We start from the raw sequence: 19702 nt of genomic DNA, 5'->3' as shown, positions 1-19702 counted from the left end.
CAACCACCCATTTATACTAATCCTACATTAATCCCATTACCCTCTCACATCCCCACCTTCCCTCAATTCCCCAACCACCTACCTATACTAGGGGCAATTTATAATGGCCAATTTACCTATCAACCTGCAAGTCTTTGGCTGTGGGAGGAAACCGGAGTACCCGGAGAAAACCCACCCGGTCACAGGGAGAATTTGCGAACTCTGCACAGGCTGCACCCAGAATTGAACCCGGGTCGCTGGAGCTGTGAGGCTGCGGTGCGAACCAGTGCACCACTGTGCCACCGAGAATTGGTGAAAGGTGCCACTGAACTTCACATCCTTTCTTTTCTAACCCCTTGGTGATTGTGGCTTGTGGATTATATCTGTCCACCAGTAGTTTCTGAACTGTGAGTTCCAGTCACACTCGGTCAGTTTCTAATATTCTCATCTCTTCCCTTCTCTAGCCGTGATTCCTCTCACTGATTCCGAACACAAGTTGCTTCCAGTTCATTTTGCAGTGGATCCGGGAAAGGATTGGGAATGGGGGCCGCATGACAACGATAATGTGCGATTGGCCAGGTAGGTGTGTGACTCATTCTCTGTCCCTGTATTAACAATGTGTGATTGGCCAGGTAGGTGTGTGTCTCTGTCCCTGTATTAACAATGTGTGATTGGCCAGGTAGGTGTGTGTCTCTGTCCCTGTATTAACAATGTGTGATTGGCCAGGCCGGTGTGTGACTCATTCTCTGTCCTTGTATTAACAATGTGTGATTGGCCAGGTAGGTGTGTGTCTCTGTCCCTGTATTAACAATGTGTGATTGGCCAGGTAGGTGTGTGTCTCTGTCCCTGTATTAACAATGTGTGATTGGCCAGGTAGGTGTGTGACTCATTCTCTGTCCCTGTATTAACAATGTGCGATTGGCCAGGTAGGTATGTGACTCATTCTCTGTCCCTGTATTAACAATGTGTGATTGGCCAGGTCGGTGTGTGACTCTGCCCCTGTATTAACAATGTGTGATTGGTCAGGTAGGTGTGTGTCTCTGTCACTGTATTAACAATGTGTGATTGGCCAGGTAGGTGTGTGACTCTGTCCCTGTATTAACAATGTGTGATTGGCCAGGTAGGTGTGTGTCTCTGTCCCTGTATTAACAATGTGTGATTGGCAGGTAGGTGTGTGACTCTGTCCCTGTATTAACAATGTGCGATTGGCCAGGTAGGTGTGTCTCTCTGTCCCTGTATTAACAATGTGTGATTGGCCAGGTAGGTGTGTGAATCATTCTCTGTCCCTGTATTAACAATGTGCGATTGGCCAGGTAGGTGTGTGTCTCTGTCCCTGTATTAACAATGTGTGATTGGCCAGGTAGGTGTGTGACTCTGTCCCTGTATTAACAATGTGTGATTGGCCAGGTAGGTGTGTGTCTCTGTCCCTGTATTAACAATGTGTGATTGGCCAGGTAGGTGTGTGACTCTGTCCCTGTATTAACAATGTGTGATTGGCCAGGTAGGTGTGTGACTCTGTCCCTGTATTAACAATGTGTGATTGGCCAGGTAGGTGTGTGACTCTGTCCCTGTATTAACAATGTGTGATTGGCCAGGTAGGTGTGACTCATTCTCTGTCCCTGAATTAACAATGTGTGATTGGCCAGGTAGGTGTGTGAATCATTCTCTGTCCCTGTATTAACAAAGTGTGATTGGCCAGGTAGGTGTGTGAATCATTCTCTGTCCCTGTATTAACAATGTGTGATTGGCCAGGGAGGTGTGTGACTCATTCTCTGTCCCTGTATTAACAATGTGTGATTGGCCAGGTCGGTGTGTGACTCTGCCCCTGTATTAACAATGTGTGATTGGCCAGGTAGGTGTGTGTCTCTGTCCCTGTATTAACAATGTGTGATTGGCCAGGTCGGTGTGTGACTCTGCCCCTGTATTAACAATGTGTGATTGGCCAGGTAGGTGTGTGTCTCTGTCCCTGTATTAACAATGTGTGATTGGCCAGGTAGGTGTGTGTCTCTGTCCCTGTATTAACAATGTGTGATTGGCCAGGTAGGTGTGTGACTCGGTCCCTGTATTAACAATGTGTGATTGGCCAGGTAGGTGTGTGACTCATTCTCTGTCCCTGAATTAACAATGTGTGATTGGCCAGGTAGGTGTGTGTCTCTGTCCCCGTATTAACAATGTGTGATTGGCCAGGTAGGTGTGTGTCTCTGTCCCTGTATTAACAATGTGTGATTGGCCAGGTAGGTGTGTGACTCATTCTCTGTCCCTGAATTAACAATGTGTGATTGGCCAGGTAGGTGTGTGTCTCTGTCCCCGTATTAACAATGTGTGATTGGCCAGGTAGGTGTGTGTCTCTGTGCCTGTATTAACAATGTGTGATTGGCCAGGTAGGTGTGTGACTCATTCTCTGTCCCTGTATTAACAATGTGTGATTGGCCAGGTAGGTGTGTGTCTCTGTCCCTGTATTAACAATGTGCGATTGGCCAGGTAGGTGTGTGTCTCATTCTCTGTCCCTGTATTAACAATGTGTGATTGGCCAGGTAGGTGTGTGTCTCTGTCCCTGTATTAACAATGTGTGATTGGCCAGGTAGGTGTGACTCATTCTCTGTCCCTGAATTAACAATGTGTGATTGGCCAGGTAGGTGTGTGAATCATTCTCTGTCCCTGTATTAACAATGTGTGATTGGCCAGGTAGGTGTGTGAATCATTCTCTGTCCCTGTATTAACAATGTGTGATTGGCCAGGTAGGTGTGTGACTCTGTCCCTGTATTAACAATGTGTGATTGGCCAGGTAGGTGTGACTCATTCTCTGTCCCTGAATTAACAATGTGTGATTGGCCAGGTAGGTGTGTGAATCATTCTCTGTCCCTGTATTAACAAAGTGTGATTGGCCAGGTAGGTGTGTGACTCATTCTCTGTCCCTGTATTAACAATGTGTGATTGGCCAGGTCGGTGTGTGACTCTGCCCCTGTATTAACAATGTGTGATTGGCCAGGTAGGTGTGTGTCTCTGTCCCTGTATTAACAATGTGTGATTGGCCAGGTAGGTGTGTGTCTCTGTCCCTGTATTAACAATGTGTGATTGGCCAGGTAGGTGTGTGTCTCTGTCCCTGTATTAACAATGTGTGATTGGCCAGGTAGGTGTGTGACTCATTCTCTGTCCCTGTATTAACAATGTGTGATTGGCCAGGTCGGTGTGTGACTCTGCCCCTGTATTAACAATGTGTGATTGGCCAGGTAGGTGTGTGTTTCTGTCCCTGTATTAACAATGTGTGATTGGCCAGGTAGGTGTGTGACTCATTCTCTGTCCCTGTATTAACAAAGTGTGATTGGCCAGGTAGGTGTGTGAATCATTCTCTGTCCCTGTATTAACAAAGTGTGATTGGCCAGGTAGGTGTGTGAATCATTCTCTGTCCCTGTATTAACAATGTGTGATTGGCCAGGTAGGTGTGTGACTCTGTCCCTGTATTAACAATGTGTGATTGGCCAGGCAGGTGTGTGAATCATTCTCTGTCCCTGTATTAACAATGTGTGATTGGCCAGGTCGGTGTGTGACTCTGCCCCTGTATTAACAATGTGTGATTGGCCAGGTAGGTGTGTGTCTCTGTCCCTGTATTAACAATGTGTGATTGGCCAGGTAGGTGTGTGTCTCTGTCCCTGTATTAACAATGTGTGATTGGCCAGGTAGGTGTGTGACTCTGTCCCTGTATTAACAATGTGTGATTGGCCAGGTAGGTGTGTGACTCTGTCCCTGTATTAACAATGTGTGATTGGCCAGGTAGGTGTGTGTCTCTGTCCCTGTATTAACAAGGTGTGATTGGCCAGGTAGGTGTGACTCATTCTCTGTCCCTGAATTAACAATGTGTGATTGGCCAGGTAGGTGTGTGAATCATTCTCTGTCCCTGTATTAACAAAGTGTGATTGGCCAGGTAGGTGTGTGAATCATTCTCTGTCCCTGTATTAACAATGTGCGATTGGCCAGGTAGGTGTGTGTCTCTGTCCCTGTATTAACAATGTGTGATTGGCCAGGTAGGTGTGTGAATCATTCTCTGTCCCTGTATTAACAATGTGTGATTGGCCAGGTAGGTGTGTGTCTCTGTCCCTGTATTAACAATGTGTGATTGGCCAGGTCGGTGTGTGACTCTGCCCCTGTATTAACAATGTGTGATTGGCCAGGTCGGTGTGTGTCTCTGTCCCTGTATTAACAATGTGTGATTGGCCAGGTAGGTGTGTGTCTCTGGTCCTGTATTAACAATGTGTGATTGGCCAGGTAGGTGTGTGTCTCTGTCCCTGTATTAACAATGTGTGATTGGCCAGGTAGGTGTGTGTCTCTGTCCCCGTATTAACAATGTGTGATTGGCCAGGTAGGTGTGTGTCTCTGTGCCTGTATTAACAATGTGTGATTGGCCAGGTAGGTGTGTGACTCATTCTCTGTCCCTGTATTAACAATGTGTGATTGGCCAGGTAGGTGTGTGACTCTGTCCCTGTATTAACAATGTGTGATTGGCCAGGTAGGTGTGTGTCTCTGTCCCTGTATTAACAATGTGTGATTGGCCAGGGAGGTGTGTGACTCATTCTCTGTCCCTGTATTAACAATGTGTGATTGGCCAGGTAGGTGTGTGACTCATTCTCTGTCCCTGTATTAACAATGTGTGATTGGCCAGGTAGGTGTGTGACTCTGTCCCTGTATTAACAATGTGTGATTGGCCAGGTAGGTGTGTGACTCTGTCCTTGTATTAACAATGTGTGATTGGCCAGGTAGGTGTGTGTCTCTGTCCCCGTATTAACAATGTGTGATTGGCCAGGTAGGTGTGTGACTCATTCTCTGTCCCTGTATTAACAATGTGTGATTGGCCAGGTAGGTGTGTGACTCTGTCCCTGTATTAACAATGTGTGATTGGCCAGGTAGGTGTGTGACTCATTCTCTGTCCCTGTATTAACAATGTGTGATTGGCCAGGTAGGTGTGTGACTCATTCTCTGTCCCTGTATTAACAATGTGTGATTGGCCAGGTAGGTGTGTGACTCATTCTTTGTCCCTGTATTAACAATGTGTGATTGGCCAGGTAGGTGTGTGACTCTGTCCCTGTATTAACAATGTGTGATTGGCCAGGTAGGTGTGTGACTCATTCTCTGTCCCTGTATTAACAATGTGTGATTGGCCAGGTAGGTGTGTGACTCATTCTCTGTCCCTGTATTAACAATGTGTGATTGGCCAGGTAGGTGTGTGACTCTGTCCCTGTATTAACAATGTGTGATTGGCCAGGTAGGTGTGTGACTCATTCTCTGTCCCTGTATTAACAATGTGTGATTGGCCAGGTAGGTGTGTGACTCTGTCCCTGTATTAACCATGTGTGATTGGCCAGGTAGGTGTGTGACTCTGTCCCTGTATTAACAATGTGTGATTGGCCAGGTAGGTGTGTGAATCATTCTCTGTCCCTGTATTAACAATGTGTGATTGGCCAGGTAGGTGTGTGTCTCTGTCCCTGTATTAACAATGTGTGATTGGCCAGGTAGGTGTGTGACTCATTCTCTGTCCCTGTATTAACAATGTGTGATTGGCCAGGTAGGTGTGTGACTCTGTCCCTGTATTAACCATGTGTGATTGGCCAGGTAGGTGTGTGACTCTGTCCCTGTATTAACAATGTGTGATTGGCCAGGTAGGTGTGTGAATCATTCTCTGTCCCTGTATTAACAATGTGTGATTGGCCAGGTAGGTGTGTGTCTCTGTCCCTGTATTAACAATGTGTGATTGGCCAGGTAGGTGTGTGTCTCTGTCCCTGTATTAACAATGTGTGATTGGTCAGGTAGGTGTGTGTCTCTGTCCCTGTATTAACAATGTGTGATTGGCCAGGTCGGTGTGTGACTCTGTCCCTGTATTAACAATGTGTGATTGGCCAGGTAGGTGTGTGTCTCTGTCCCTGTATTAACAATGTGTGATTGGCCAGGTCGGTGTGTGAATCGTTCTCTGTCCCTGTGTTAACAATGTGTGATTGGCCAGGGAGGTGTGTGTCTCTGTCCCTGTATTAACAATGTGTGATTGGCCAGGTAGGTGTGTGAATCATTCTCTGTCCCTGTGTTAACAATGTGTGATTGGCCAGGGAGGTGTGTGTCTCTGTCCCTGTATTAACAATGTGTGATTGGCCAGGTAGGTGTGTCTCATTCTGTGTCCCCGTATTAACAATGTGTGATTAGCCAGGTCGGTGTGTGACTCTGTCCCTGTATTAACAATGTGTGATTGGCCAGGTAGGTGTGTGACTCATTCTCTGTCCCTGTATTAACAATGTGTGATTGGCCAGGTAGGTGTGTGTCTCTGTCCCTGTATTAACAATGTGTGATTGGCCAGGTAGGTGTGTGAATCATTCTCTGTCCCTGTATTAACAATGTGCGATTGGCCAGGTAGGTGTGTGTCTCTGTCCCTGTATTAACAATGTGTGATTGGCCAGGTAGGTGTGTGTCTCTGTCCCTGTATTAACAATGTGTGATTGGCCAGGTAGGTGTGTGACTCATTCTCTGTCCCTGTATTAACAATGTGTGATTGGCCAGGTAGGTGTGTGTCTCTGTCCCTGTATTAACAATGTGTGATTGGCCAGGTAGGTGTGTGACTCATTCTCTGTCCCTGTATTAACAATGTGTGATTGGCCAGGTAGGTGTGTGACTCTGTCCCTGTATTAACAATGTGTGATTGGCCAGGTAGGTGTGTGACTCATTCTCTGTCCCTGTATTAACAATGTGTGATTGGCCAGGTAGGTGTGTGACTCATTCTCTGTCCCTGTATTAACAATGTGTGATTGGCCAGGTAGGTGTGTGTCTCTGGTCCTGTATTAACAATGTGTGATTGGCCAGGTAGGTGTGTGTCTCTGTCCCTGTATTAACAATGTGTGATTGGCCAGGTAGGTGTGTGACTCTGCCCCTGTATTAACAATGTGTGATTGGCCAGGTAGGTGTGTGTCTCTGGTCCTGTATTAACAATGTGTGATTGGCCAGGTAGGTGTGTGTCTCTGTCCCTGTATTAACAATGTGTGATTGGCCAGGTAGGTGTGTGTCTCTGGTCCTGTATTAACAATGTGTGATTGGCCAGGTAGGTGTGTGTCTCTGTCCCTGTATTAACAATGTGTGATTGGCCAGGTAGGTGTGTGACTCTGCCCCTGTATTAACAATGTGTGATTGGCCAGGTAGGTGTGTGTCTCTGGTCCTGTATTAACAATGTGTGATTGGCCAGGTCGGTGTGTGTCTTTGTCCCTGTATTAACAATGTGTGATTGGCCAGGTAGGTGTGTGACTCTGTCCCTGTATTAACAATGTGTGATTGGCCAGGTAGGTGTGTGTCTCTGTCCCTGTATTAACAATGTGTGATTGGCCAGGTAGGTGTGTGACTCTGTCCCTGTATTAACAATGTGTGATTGGCCAGGTAGGTGTGTGACTCTGTCCCTGTATTAACAATGTGTGATTGGCCAGGTAGGTGTGTGATTCTGTCCCTGTATTAACAATGTGTGATTGGCCAGGTAGGTGTGTGTCTCTGTCCCTGTATTAACAATGTGTGATTGGCCAGGTAGGTGTGTGACTCTGTCCCTGTATTAACAATGTGTGATTGGCCAGGTAGGTGTGTGACTCATTCTCTGTCCCTGTATTAACAATGTGTGATTGGCCAGGTAGGTGTGTGACTCATTCTCTGTCCCTGTATTAACAATGTGCGATTGGCCAGGTAGGTGTGTGACTCTGTCCCTGTATTAACAATGTGTGATTGGCCAGGTAGGTGTGTGACTCTGCCCCTGTATTAACAATGTGTGATTGGCCAGGTAGGTGTGTGTCTCTGGTCCTGTATTAACAATGTGTGATTGGCCAGGTAGGTGTGTGTCTCTGGTCCTGTATTAACAATGTGTGATTGGCCAGGTAGGTGTGTGTCTCTGTCCCTGTATTAACAATGTGTGATTGGCCAGGTAGGTGTGTGTCTCTGGTCCTGTATTAACAATGTGTGATTGGCCAGGTAGGTGTGTGTCTCTGTCCCTGTATTAACAATGTGTGATTGGCCAGGTAGGTGTGTGTCTCTGTCCCTGTATTAACAATGTGTGATTGGCCAGGTAGGTGTGTGACTCTGTCCCTGTATTAACAATGTGTGATTGGCCAGGTAGGTGTGTGTCTCTGTCCCTGTATTAACAATGTGTGATTGGCCAGGTAGGTGTGTGTCTCTGTCCCTGTATTAACAATGTGTGATTGGCCAGGTAGGTGTGTGTCTCTGTCCCTGTATTAACAATGTGCGATTGGCCAGGTAGGTGTGTGTCTCTGTCCCTGTATTAACAATGTGTGATTGGTCAGGTAGGTGTGCGTCTCTGTCCCTGTATTAACAATGTGTGATTGGCCAGGTAGGTGTGTGACTCTGTCCCTGTATTAACAATGTGTGATTGGCCAGGTAGGTGTGTGACTCTGTCCCTGTATTAACAATGTGTGATTGGCCAGGTAGGTGTGTGACTCTGTCCCTGTATTAACAATGTGTGATTGGCCAGGTAGGTGTGTGTCTCTGTCCCTGTATTAACAATGTGTGATTGGCCAGGTAGGTGTGTGTCTCTGTCCTTGTATTAACAATGTGTGATTGGCCAGGTAGGTGTGTGTCTCTGTCCCTGTATTAACAATGTGTGATTGGCCAGGTAGGTGTGTGACTCTGTCCTTGTATTAATAATGTGTGATTGGCCAGATAGGTGTGACTCATTCTCCGTCCCTGTATTAACAATGTGTGATTGGCCAGGTCGGTGTGTGACTCTGTCCCTGTATTAACAATGTGTGATTGGCCAGGTAGGTGTGTGACTCATTCTCTGTCCCTGTATTAACAATGTGTGATTGGCCAGGTAGGTGTGTGACTCTGTCCCTGTATTAACAATGTGTGATTGGCCAGGTAGGTGTGTGACTCATTCTCTGTCCCTGTATTAACAATGTGTGATTGGCCAGGTAGGTGTGTGACTCATTCTCTGTCCCTGTATTAACAATGTGTGATTGGCCAGGTAGGTGTGTGTCTCTGGTCCTGTATTAACAATGTGTGATTGGCCAGGTAGGTGTGTGTCTCTGTCCCTGTATTAACAATGTGTGATTGGCCAGGTAGGTGTGTGACTCTGCCCCTGTATTAACAATGTGTGATTGGCCAGGTAGGTGTGTGTCTCTGTCCCTGTATTAACAATGTGTGATTGGCCAGGTAGGTGTGTGTCTCTGTCACTGTATTAACAATGTGTGATTGGCCAGGTAGGTGTGTGACTCATTCTCTGTCCCTGTATTAACAATGTGTGATTGGCCAGGTAGGTGTGTGACTCATTCTCTGTCCCTGTATTAACAATGTGTGATTGGCCAGGTAGGTGTGTGACTCTGTCCCTGTATTAACAATGTGTGATTGGCCAGGTAGGTGTGTGTCTCTGTCCCTGTATTAACAATGTGTGATTGGCCAGGTAGGTGTGTGTCTCTGTCCCTGTATTAACAATGTGTGATTGGCCAGGTAGGTGTGTGACTCATTCTCTGTCCCTGTATTAACAATGTGTGATTGGCCAGGTAGGTGTGTGTCTCTGTCCCTGTATTAACAATGTGTGATTGGCCAGGTAGGTGTGTGACTCTGTCCCTGTATTAACAATGTGTGATTGGCCAGGTAGGTGTGTGTCTCTGTCCCTGTATTAACAATGTGTGATTGGCCAGGTAGGTGTGTGACTCTGTCCCTGTATTAACAATGTGTGATTGGCCAGGTAGGTGTGTGACTCATTCTCTGTCCCTGTATTAACAATGTGTGATTGGCCAGGTAGGTGTGTGTCTCTGTCCCTGTATTAACAATGTGTGATTGGCCAGGTAGGTGTGTGACTCTGTCCCTGTATTAACAATGTGCGATTGGCTAGGTAGGTGTGTGTCTCTGTCCCTGTATTAACAATGTGTGATTGGCAGGTAGGTGTGTGACTCATTCTCTGTCCCTGTGTTAACAATGTGCGATTGGCCAGGTAGGTGTGTGACTCTGTCCCTGTATTAACAATGTGTGATTGGCCAGGTAGGTGTGTGTCTCTGTCACTGTATTAACAATGTGTGATTGGCCAGGTAGGTGTGTGAATCATTCTCTGTCCCTGTATTAACAATGTGTGATTGGCCAGGTAGGTGTGTGACTCATTCTCTGTCTCTGTATTAACAATGTGTGATTGGCCAGGTAGGTGTGTGACTCTGTCCCTGTATTAACAATGTGTGATTGGCCAGGTAGGTGTGTGACTCATTCTCTGTCCCTGTATTAACAATGTGTGATTGGCCAGGTAGGTGTGTGACTCTGTCCCTGTATTAACAATGTGCGATTGGCCAGGTAGGTGTGTGTCTCTGGTCCTGTATTAACAATGTGTGATTGGCCAGGTAGGTGTGTGTCTTTGTCCCTGTATTAACAATGTGTGATTGGCCAGGTAGGTGTGTGACTCTGTCCCTGTATTAACAATGTGCGATTGGCCAGGTAGGTGTGTGTCTCTGTCCCTGTATTAACAATGTGTGATTGGCCAGGTAGGTGTGTGACTCTGGCCCTGTATTAACAATGTGTGATTGGCCAGGTAGGTGTGTGTCTCTGGTCCTGTATTAACAATGTGTGATTGGCCAGGTAGGTGTGTGTCTCTGTCCCTGTATTAACAATGTGTGGTTGGCCAGGTAGGTGTGTGTCTCTGGTCCTGTATTAACAATGTGCGATTGGCCAGGTAGGTGTGTGACTCATTCTCTGTCCCTGTATTAACAATGTGCGATTGGCCAGGTAGGTGTGTGACTCATTCTCTGTCCCTGTATTAACAATGTGTGATTGGCCAGGTAGGTGTGTGTCTCTGTCCCTGTATTAACAATGTGTGATTGGCCAGGTAGGTGTGTGTCTCTGTCACTGTATTAACAATGTGTGATTGGCCAGGTAGGTGTGTGACTCATTCTCTGTCCCTGTATTAACAATGTGTGATTGGCCAGGTAGGTGTGTGTCTCTGTCACTGTATTAACAATGTGTGATTGGCCAGGTAGGTGTGTGACTCATTCTCTGTCCCTGTATTAACAATGTGTGATTGGCCAGGTAGGTGTGTGACTCTGTCCCTGTATTAACAATGTGTGATTGGCCAGGTAGGTGTGTGTCTCTGTCCCTGTATTAACAATGTGTGATTGGCCAGGTAGGTGTGTGTCTCTGTCACTGTATTAACAATGTGTGATTGGCCAGGTAGGTGTGTGACTCATTCTCTGTCCCTGTATTAACAATGTGTGATTGGCCAGGTAGGTGTGTGTCTCTGTCCCTGTATTAACAATGTGTGATTGGCCAGGTAGGTGTGTGACTCTGTCCCTGTATTAACAATGTGTGATTGGCCAGGTAGGTGTGTGACTCTGTCCCTGTATTAACAATGTGTGATTGGCCAGGTAGGTGTGTGTCTCTGTCACTGTATTAACAATGTGTGATTGGCCAGGTAGGTGTGTGACTAAGTCCCTGTGCATAAACAAGGGATGTTAGGGGGGGTGGGGAGGTGACTGTCCCAGTGAGACACGAGTCCTCATTGTGATCTGGAGCCCACACAGCATGCTGGAATCCCGCGACATCATCTTGGAATGAAACAATTATGGGTGTGTTTGATTTCTTTTCTCAGATGTGTGAGCGGAGATACTTCTCCGTGTCTCACTCGGTCTCTCTCCCTCTCTCTCCCCCCCTCTCTCTCCCCCCCTCTCTCTCTCCCCCCCTCTCTCTCCCCCCCCCTCTCTCTCCCCCCCCTTCTCTCTCCCCCCCCTTCTCTCCCCCCCCTTCTCTCCCCCCCCCTTCTCTCCCCCCCCCTTCTCTCCCCCCCCCTTCTCTCTCCCCCCCCCTTCTCTCCCCCCCCCCTTCTCTCCCCCCCCCCTTCTCTCCCCCCCCCTTCTCTCTCCCCCCCCCTTCTCTCCCCCCCCCCCTTCTCTCCCCCCCCCCCTTCTCTCCCCCCCCCCTTCTCTCCCCCCCCCCCCCTTCTCTCCCCCCCTTCTCTCCCCCCCTTCTCTCCCCCCCCCTTCTCTCCCCCCCCCCTTCTCTCCCCCCCCTTCTCTCCCCCCCCCTTCTCTCCCCCCCCCCCTTCTCTCCCCCCCCCCCTTCTCTCCTCCCCCCCTTCTCTCTCTCTCTCCAGCCTCATTTAACATCACACTTCTTTCTCCCCAGTGTGACCCTTTCATTGGAAGCCAAGTTACATGTGCTGCACACCTACATGAGTGTCACCTGGATACAACTGGCCTGTGAAACTCAGGTGAGTTATTCTCCAGAAAGCAGAGTTACCCAACTCCTCCCCCCCACCTCCGTTCGCCCGTCACTCCTGTACTGATCCACAAATCCCGTTCGCCCGTCACTCCTGTACTCACTCATCCGCAAATCCCGTTCTCCCGTCACTCCTGTACTCACTCATCCGCAAATCCCGTTCTCCCGTCACTCCTGTACTCACTCATCCGCAAATCCCGTTCGCCCGTCACTCCTGTACTCACTCATCCGCAAATCCCGTTTGCCCGTCACTCCTGTACTCACTCATCCGCAAATCCCGTTTGCCCGTCACTCCTGTACTCACTCATCCGCAAGTCTCGTTTGCCCGTCACTCCTGTACTCACTCATCCGCAAGTCTCGTTTGCCCGTCACTCCTGTACTCACTCATCCGCAAGTCTCGTTTGCCCGTCACTCCTGTACTCACTCATCCGCAAGTCCCGTTTGCCCGTCACTCCTGTACTCACTCATCCGCAAGTCCCGTTTGCCCGTCACTCCTGTACTCACGCATCCGCAAGTCCCGTTTGCCCGTCACTCCTGTACTCACGCATCCGCAAGTCCCGTTTGCCCGTCACTCCTGTACTCACGCATCCGCAAGTCCCGTTTGCCCGTCACTCCTGTACTCACGCATCCGCAAGTCCCGTTTGCCCGTCACTCCTGTACTCACTCATCCGCAAGTCCCGTTCGCCCGTCACTCCTGTACTCACTCATCCGCAAATCCCATTCGCCCGTCACTCCTGTACTCACGCATCCGCAAATCCCATTCGCCCGTCACTCCTGTACTCACTCATCCACATTGGCTCCTGGTCTGGCAGCATCTCTCCTTACTTGGCTCAATGTTTAATTTTGTTTGGTGACCCTGACTTTATGCATCACCGGAGGGATAAATCTTCCACAATTTACGCTCAAACCCTTTACAATGGTGAACTCTTCCATTAGATCCCCTTCACTTCCACTCTATTGAATATAAAGGTAGGTTTGTTTGCACATCTTCCAATTGAAAGGGGAAGAAGTTGAGGGTTAAGATTGATCATTAAAGGAGGGAATTCTGCAGTTATTGCATCAAAAGTATAGCACAGAAGCAGGCCATTCAGCCCATCTGCTCCGTGCTGGTGCATCTGCTCCACATGAGCCTCCTCCCACCCCCTCTTCATTTCACCCTATAAGCATATCGTTCTGTTCCTTTCTCCCTCGTGTGTTTATCCGGCTTCTCCTTAAATGTATCTCTGCTATTCCCCTCAACCACTCCCTGTGGTAGCAAGTTCCACATTCTCACCACTCTCTGGGTGAAGAAGTTTCTCCTGGATTCCCCATTGGATTTATTAGTGACTGTCTTATATTTATAACCCTAGTTCTGGTCTCCCCCACAAGTGGAAACATCTGTTGTAAGTGTTAACCAGCTCTATCAGTTCATCCCTCAGCCTGCTCTTTTCTAGAGCCATGCAGATACAGTGAGTATGATAGCAAGGTGAATGGTATGTTGACCTTTATTTCAAGGGGGCTGGGGTATAAGACTGAGTGAAATCTTACTGTAATGGTACAGGGCTTTAGTGAGACTGCACCTGGAGTGCTGTATATAGTTTTGGTCCCTTTATGTAAGGAAGAATATACTTTCCTTAGTGGGGTTGCAACAAAGATTGATCACTAGATTGATTCCTGGAATGAGAAGTTTGTCTGAAACGCCAGGGAATAAATAATGAGAGGTGATTGCATTGAAACGTGTAAAATTCTGAGAGGGCTTAATGGAGTAGACACAGAGACCGTTTCCCCCCTGGCTGGAGAGTCTGGAACACAGTCATTTCGAGGGACTGAGATGAGGAGAAATTTCTTCACTGAGGCTTGTGAATCTTTGGAATTCTCTGCTCCAGAGAGCAGTGGATGATCAGTCATTGAGTATGTTCTAGACTGAGATCAGTAGATTTTTGGGTAATACAGGATAGTACAGGAAGGTGGATAATCGACCATGATCTTTCATTGAACAGGCTTGAGGGGTCATGCGGCCTACTCCTGAGCCTATTTCTAATGTCATTAAGAGAATGCCAGCCTGTTCAATCCTTCCTGCTAGTTCTGGTATCCTCCTTGTGAAAGTGCTGGCGAGTTAGTGCTGTGTTTTGATGAGCTTGTGTGTTTTGTTGTGTTGCAGCAAGCTCCCCTGGCCCAGCCAGAGTCTCCCAGTGCCTCCGGAGGGGACGATGCCCGCTCGGTGGCCGAGTCCGGGGAGTCAGACAAAGAGTCAGTGTGCAGCAGCTCCAACGGGAACAGCAGCAAGACCAGCGGCAAGGAGAAAGCCAAGAAAGACAAGGACAAGGAGAAGAGGAGGGCAGAGTCGGTGGCTAATAAACTAGGCAGCTTTGGTAAGAGTTTGGGCAGCAAGCTGAAGAAAAACATGGGCTTTATCCACAGTAAAGGCAGCAGAGGCAATGGGCAGAATGGTGGTACCTTGGAAAAGAGCAGGAAGAAAGCGTCTTTGAAGTCCCAGAAAGGATGCAAAGAAAGCAGCATGGTAGAGAGCCCCTCGCTGGGAGACAGAGCAGCAGGTACCCTGGTTAAATCTCAGCCTGCTGACCACTACAAATACAGCAATGATGTGAAGCTGAGTCTCAGCATCCTGCGGGCAGCCATGCAGGGAGAGCGGAAGTTTATCTTCACTGGCCTCCTCACTACCAGCCACCGGCACCCGTACCAGGAGGAAATGATCCAGCATTATCTGAGTGATGCTGAGGAGCGTTACTTCACTGAACAGGAACAGAAGGAGGCCGGGAAGAAAGGGCCATCGAATGGCAGCGCGGTGAAGAAGTCTAATCAGGACCTCTCTGCTCAGGCAAGGTTCGACTCACAGGAGCGACTGACTGAGGACTTGCAGAGCGAGATTCCCATCAACCCTTACAGCCCCTCGGCTCAGGGCAGCCAGAGTGGTCCGCAGTCCCTCACGGCCAAACTTTCCACTTACCATGAGCCTTCCTTCAGCGTCCTCTCCATCCCCCGACCCAGCCTCATAACAACTGACTTCAGCTCCCAGCCACCCAACTATCAGGAGACCAGGCGCCAGCTAGCTGGAGGCTCTTCCAACAGCTTGCCCTCCTACGCTACCCTGCCCAGGCATTGTGGGCAAGGACACTCAGCTGCGGGCAGCCCTGCCCGCTCCTCCCGCCACACGCCCCCCACAGAGACAGAGGAGCCTCCTGATTACCCCACCTCCTCCTGCAACAGCTCCTACCACAGTTTCAGCAACGGCTTCACGGAGCAGTCGGACTGCTCGGGGCCAGAGGGGTCCCAGGACCCAGTCATGGGCAGGAACGTTTACTGCGTCCAGCAGACGCGGTGCCGCCAGGCAAACTGTAACTTCTATGGGCACCCGGAGACGGGGAACTATTGTTCATGCTGCTACAAGGAGGAGCTGAGGAAGAGGGACAGGGAGCCCCCGTCACACAGGTTTTGAGCTCAGTGCTTTATCCTGCAGCTCTGCCTCCAAGGGGGGAGGTGTAACAAGACGGGTGATGCAATAACGTCCACTCCTGGAGATGAGGGGCGGAGGAGGAAGACCCCACAGCTTGCACTGTGTCGAAGGTCGAGGCCCGAGTGAGGTCAGGCCCTGGGAGAGTCCGTATAAGGAGAAAGTACAAGTTTGTAAAAATTATTTTTTCTTTTGATATTGTCCCCTTTGCTCCTCCACACCCCCAGCCAATATATATATTTTCCAGAGATGTTGATTGATATTTTTGGTTTACTGAGCGTTGCATGTAACATGCGAGATAGAAGCTGTTACCATTTTACTCCAATTGTCTCTCTCTGACACACTCCTTGGGGAGAGGTAATACACCCACCCCCGCCCCGGCCACTGAGACCTCACTCCCATCAATAAACAGAAGGGGAAGGGGTGAGACCCAGTTCAAAACAGGCTGATGGCAAGCTCCAAGAGTCTCTACTCACCATTTCACTGACATGCCAAAAGCTCCAGTATCTTCCTCCCTTGCAATGTGGTCCCCACACCTGTCAGGAACTTCTGCGGGGGTCAGGGGATTGAGGGGGCTCCACATGTTGCTGGGTGGGGGCCAGGTTTGAGGACTATGGAGAGAGTTACAGATTCCCAGGTGAGTAAGTACACAGAGGCTACAGGTGGAGGGATGGAGAGGAGCCCAGCCTGCCTGATCGGGTATACCTGCGTGTGATCAGGATGTGAAAGGGGGGTTACAATAGTGAGGCCGGGGTGGCACTGACTCTTCCGCCAGGGGCCGGAGTGACACTACAGGCAATGGCCTGATGGGGTGTATCCTGTGGCATACCAGCAGCTGTCACACTCCCTGTTACAATGTGGTGACATTGATGTGTTTGTATTCCTGTGTCAGTGAGACAGGGAATATCGATCAGATCACAGTTCGACTCTCACCAGCAACCCCTCTGAAAACTGAGTGCTGCAAAACCACTGCTTCATGGAGAAATATAAAGTGTGTGCAGGGCGGGTGGAGTAAACTGATCCCCTCCCTCCATAATCACTCACTGTAGGCAGTAAACCGTGCAGCGGACACTTCTCTCCTGATGATTCGGTATTGGTTGTGGGAAGGTTTATTTTAAGGGAGGGTGAGGTATTTCGTGCTTTGAAAAATTGTCACGCGCAGATGAATTCCACAAGTCAGCATTCACTGCTCCAAAAATTTCCAGTAAGATTCCAGGGTCCTGTTTCCCATTCTGCTCTGAGTACTGTGGGACTGGATTATACAGCCCACTCCATGTGTAACTGCTGTTCATATACTCATTGTTTAAATCTGGTGCTTAATCCCCCACTGAGGGTCCTCATCATTGACTCTCACCTCCTGGCACTTTAACAAAAGGCTGACTCAGAACAATTTTTTATCCTAATTAACCACCAGGGTCCCAAGAAAATGTTGTTTCATTTCGAGTTTGTTAATTGAGCAGAAAATCAGCTGCTTTCCATTTGATTAGTTAAAATGAATTTCAGCGATTAAAGCATTTATCTGTGTCAGTCATGGCTCAGGAGACAGCAATTCCTTGCCTCTTGGTGGGTCGTGGCTTCAACAACCATTCAAGAGCCTTGAACTCAGAATCTAGACTGACACTCACTGTGGGAGGGTCAGTGCTGAGGGAGTGCAGCACTGTCGGAGGGTCAGTGCTGAGGGAGCGCAGCACTGTGGGAGGGTCAGTGCTGAGGGAGCGCAGCACTGTGGGAGGGTCAGTGCTGAGGGAGCGCAGCACTGGGAGGGTCAGTGCTGAGGGAGTGCAGCACTGTGGGAGGGTCAGTGCTGAGGGAGTGCAGCACTGTTGGAGGGTCGGTGCTGAGGGAGTGCAGCACTGTGGGAGGGTCAGTGCTGAGGGAGTGCAGCACTGTGGGAGGGTCAGTGCTGAGGGAGTGCAGCACTGTTGGAGGGTCGGTGCTGAGGGAGTGCAGCACTGTGGGAGGGTCAGTGCTGAGGGAGTGCAGCACTGTGGGAGGGTCAGTGCTGAGGGAGTGCAGCACTGGGAGGGTCGGTGCTGAGGGAGTGCAGCACTGTGGGAGGGTCGGTGCTGAGGGAGTGCAGCACTGTGGGAGGGTCAGTGCTGAGGGAGTGCAGCACTGGGAGGGTCGGTGCTGAGGGAGTGCAGCACTGTGGGAGGGTCGGTGCTGAGGGAGTGCAGCACTGTGGGAGGGTCAGTGCTGAGGGAGTGCAGCACTGGGAGGGTCGGTGCTGAGGGAGTGCAGCACTGTGGGAGGGTCGGTGCTGAGGGAGTGCAGCACTGTTGGAGGGTCAGTGCTGAGGGAGTGCAGCACTGTTGGAGGGTTAGTGCTGAGGGAGTGCAGCACTGTTGGAGGGTCAGTATTGAGGGGGTGTAGCACTGTGGGAGGGTCAGTACTGAGGGAGTGTAGCACTGTCTGGTCAGTGCTGAGGGAGGACTGCAATGTCGGAGGGTGAGGAGGGGAATGTTTCTTTAGTCTGTGAGGAGGGGAGGGAGAGTATTTGCTAAGTTCTCTCAGTCACACTCTCACTGTTGCACCATTCCTTACACAACACTAACTGGGATGTTCTGCATTAAAGGAACTGCATAAATGTCTGTCATTGTAACTGAGCCTCCTTGGTTGAAGGCTGTTCCATAGTCAGGGGTTTACCTGGTGCCACAGAGAAGGGGGATCTGCCACAGCAGCTTGTCTGAGCCACAACATCCCATATCAGTCCATGTCATGTGCCCCAGTGTGAATACCAGCTCTACCAGAATTCCCCCTCTGAACAGCAACCTTGCCTGTACCTGGGGTGGGTGCTGGAAACATCTCTGCACAGGGTGGGATGATTGATTTCAGTAACTGCAGCTTAGCGTCTTTTGCTTCTGGTGCCCCTGCCGAGCAAGGAAGGTGCAGACCTGGTCCTTGGATTAGACTCCGACAATCTGCTTCCATCCTTTTTCTCTATCAGGAAGAGCGGGATGTGCAGGGGCCGTTTGGGACTTAGTGTGGTTCATGCCACATTGTGAACCTATGGAGTTGACCCTAACATGACAGCATCTTGGGTACCCAACCCTTGATCTCCAGCAGGGGTGCCAGACCGACTGGGACAGGTCAGCTTCCATACAGGTTTTTTCTGGCATGAATTAAATGGGTCATTGAACAACAGAAAGATTGAGAGGGAGATGTCTTTTGGGAGTTCTCATTTTATCATTACTTTTGCATTTAGAAATATTGATTATAGAGTGAGGGTGGAATTGAGAAGATATGGAGTAATTGTGAGTTAGTGAGATTGGGTTTCACTGAGTGTAGCTGTGACTTGCATCCCATTCTTTCCACAATCTGCAGTAACTGATGGTTTGAAGATGTCACCACAGGGAGTCCTGGTGATTGGAATGCTGTTGCTTTTTTGTTGAGAATTGTTAATTGTCACGATACAAGGTTAATTTTTAAAATTTCACACAGCCAGCCAGACCCTTCCAGAAGATCCCATTTCCCCCCTCTCCCCATGCCCGTGGAGATGAATGAGACTGAGTGTTGTGTTTATCTCTCAAGAGGTTTGAATAGGTCCAGTGTGCAACACACACGTGACTCTGTAAATTTTCAGTGCTGTATGTTAGTTAGAATGTACAGAACATAGAACATTTTCTTTATTCACACTATTTTTGGAATAAACTGAAAAATGAATCAAGCTGTGTTTTTGTTTCTCGATTCTGTTCATAAAGGTCAGGGCAGCTGTGCCCAGGTTTGGGGGAATCTCTGTCACAGAGCAGCAGCTGTGCCCAGGGTTGGGGGGGAATCTCTGTCACAGAGCAGCAGCTGTGCCCAGGGTTGGGGGGGAATCTCTGTCACAGAGCAGCAGCTGTGCCCAGGGTTGGGGGGGAATCTCTGTCACAGAGCAGCAGCTGTGCCCAGGGTTGGGGGGGAATCTCTGTCACAGAGCAGCAGCTGTGCCCAGGGTTGGGGGGGAATCTCTGTCACAGAGCAGCAGCTGTGCCCAGGGTTGGGGGGGAATCTCTGTCACAGAGCAGCAGCTGTGCCCAGGGTTGGGGGAATCTCTGTCACAGAGCAGCAGCTGTG

At 49.3% G+C, this 19702-nt stretch overlaps 1 protein-coding gene across 2 annotated transcripts in view; it reads left to right on the top strand.

Moving 5' to 3' along the window:
• otud7b (OTU deubiquitinase 7B) overlaps window positions 1–19313 on the top strand; it is an 89660-nt gene extending 70347 nt beyond the window's left edge. For both annotated transcript variants that reach the window (XM_068022625.1, XM_068022624.1), the window contains exons 12-14: window positions 444–558; window positions 12103–12187; window positions 14336–19313. In XM_068022625.1, coding sequence (XP_067878726.1) covers window positions 444–558; window positions 12103–12187; window positions 14336–15631 — 1496 coding nt within the window. In that variant the 3' untranslated portion in view covers window positions 15632–19313. The remainder of the gene's footprint in view (window positions 1–443; window positions 559–12102; window positions 12188–14335) is intronic.
• Window positions 19314–19702: the final 389 nt, after the last annotated feature.

This window comes from Heterodontus francisci, chromosome 46, assembly GCF_036365525.1.
Source record: "Heterodontus francisci isolate sHetFra1 chromosome 46, sHetFra1.hap1, whole genome shotgun sequence".
Classification (NCBI taxonomy): Eukaryota; Metazoa; Chordata; class Chondrichthyes; order Heterodontiformes; family Heterodontidae; genus Heterodontus; species Heterodontus francisci.
Note: the sequence above shows the minus strand (reverse complement) of the source record. Positions and strands in the feature narration are given on the sequence as shown.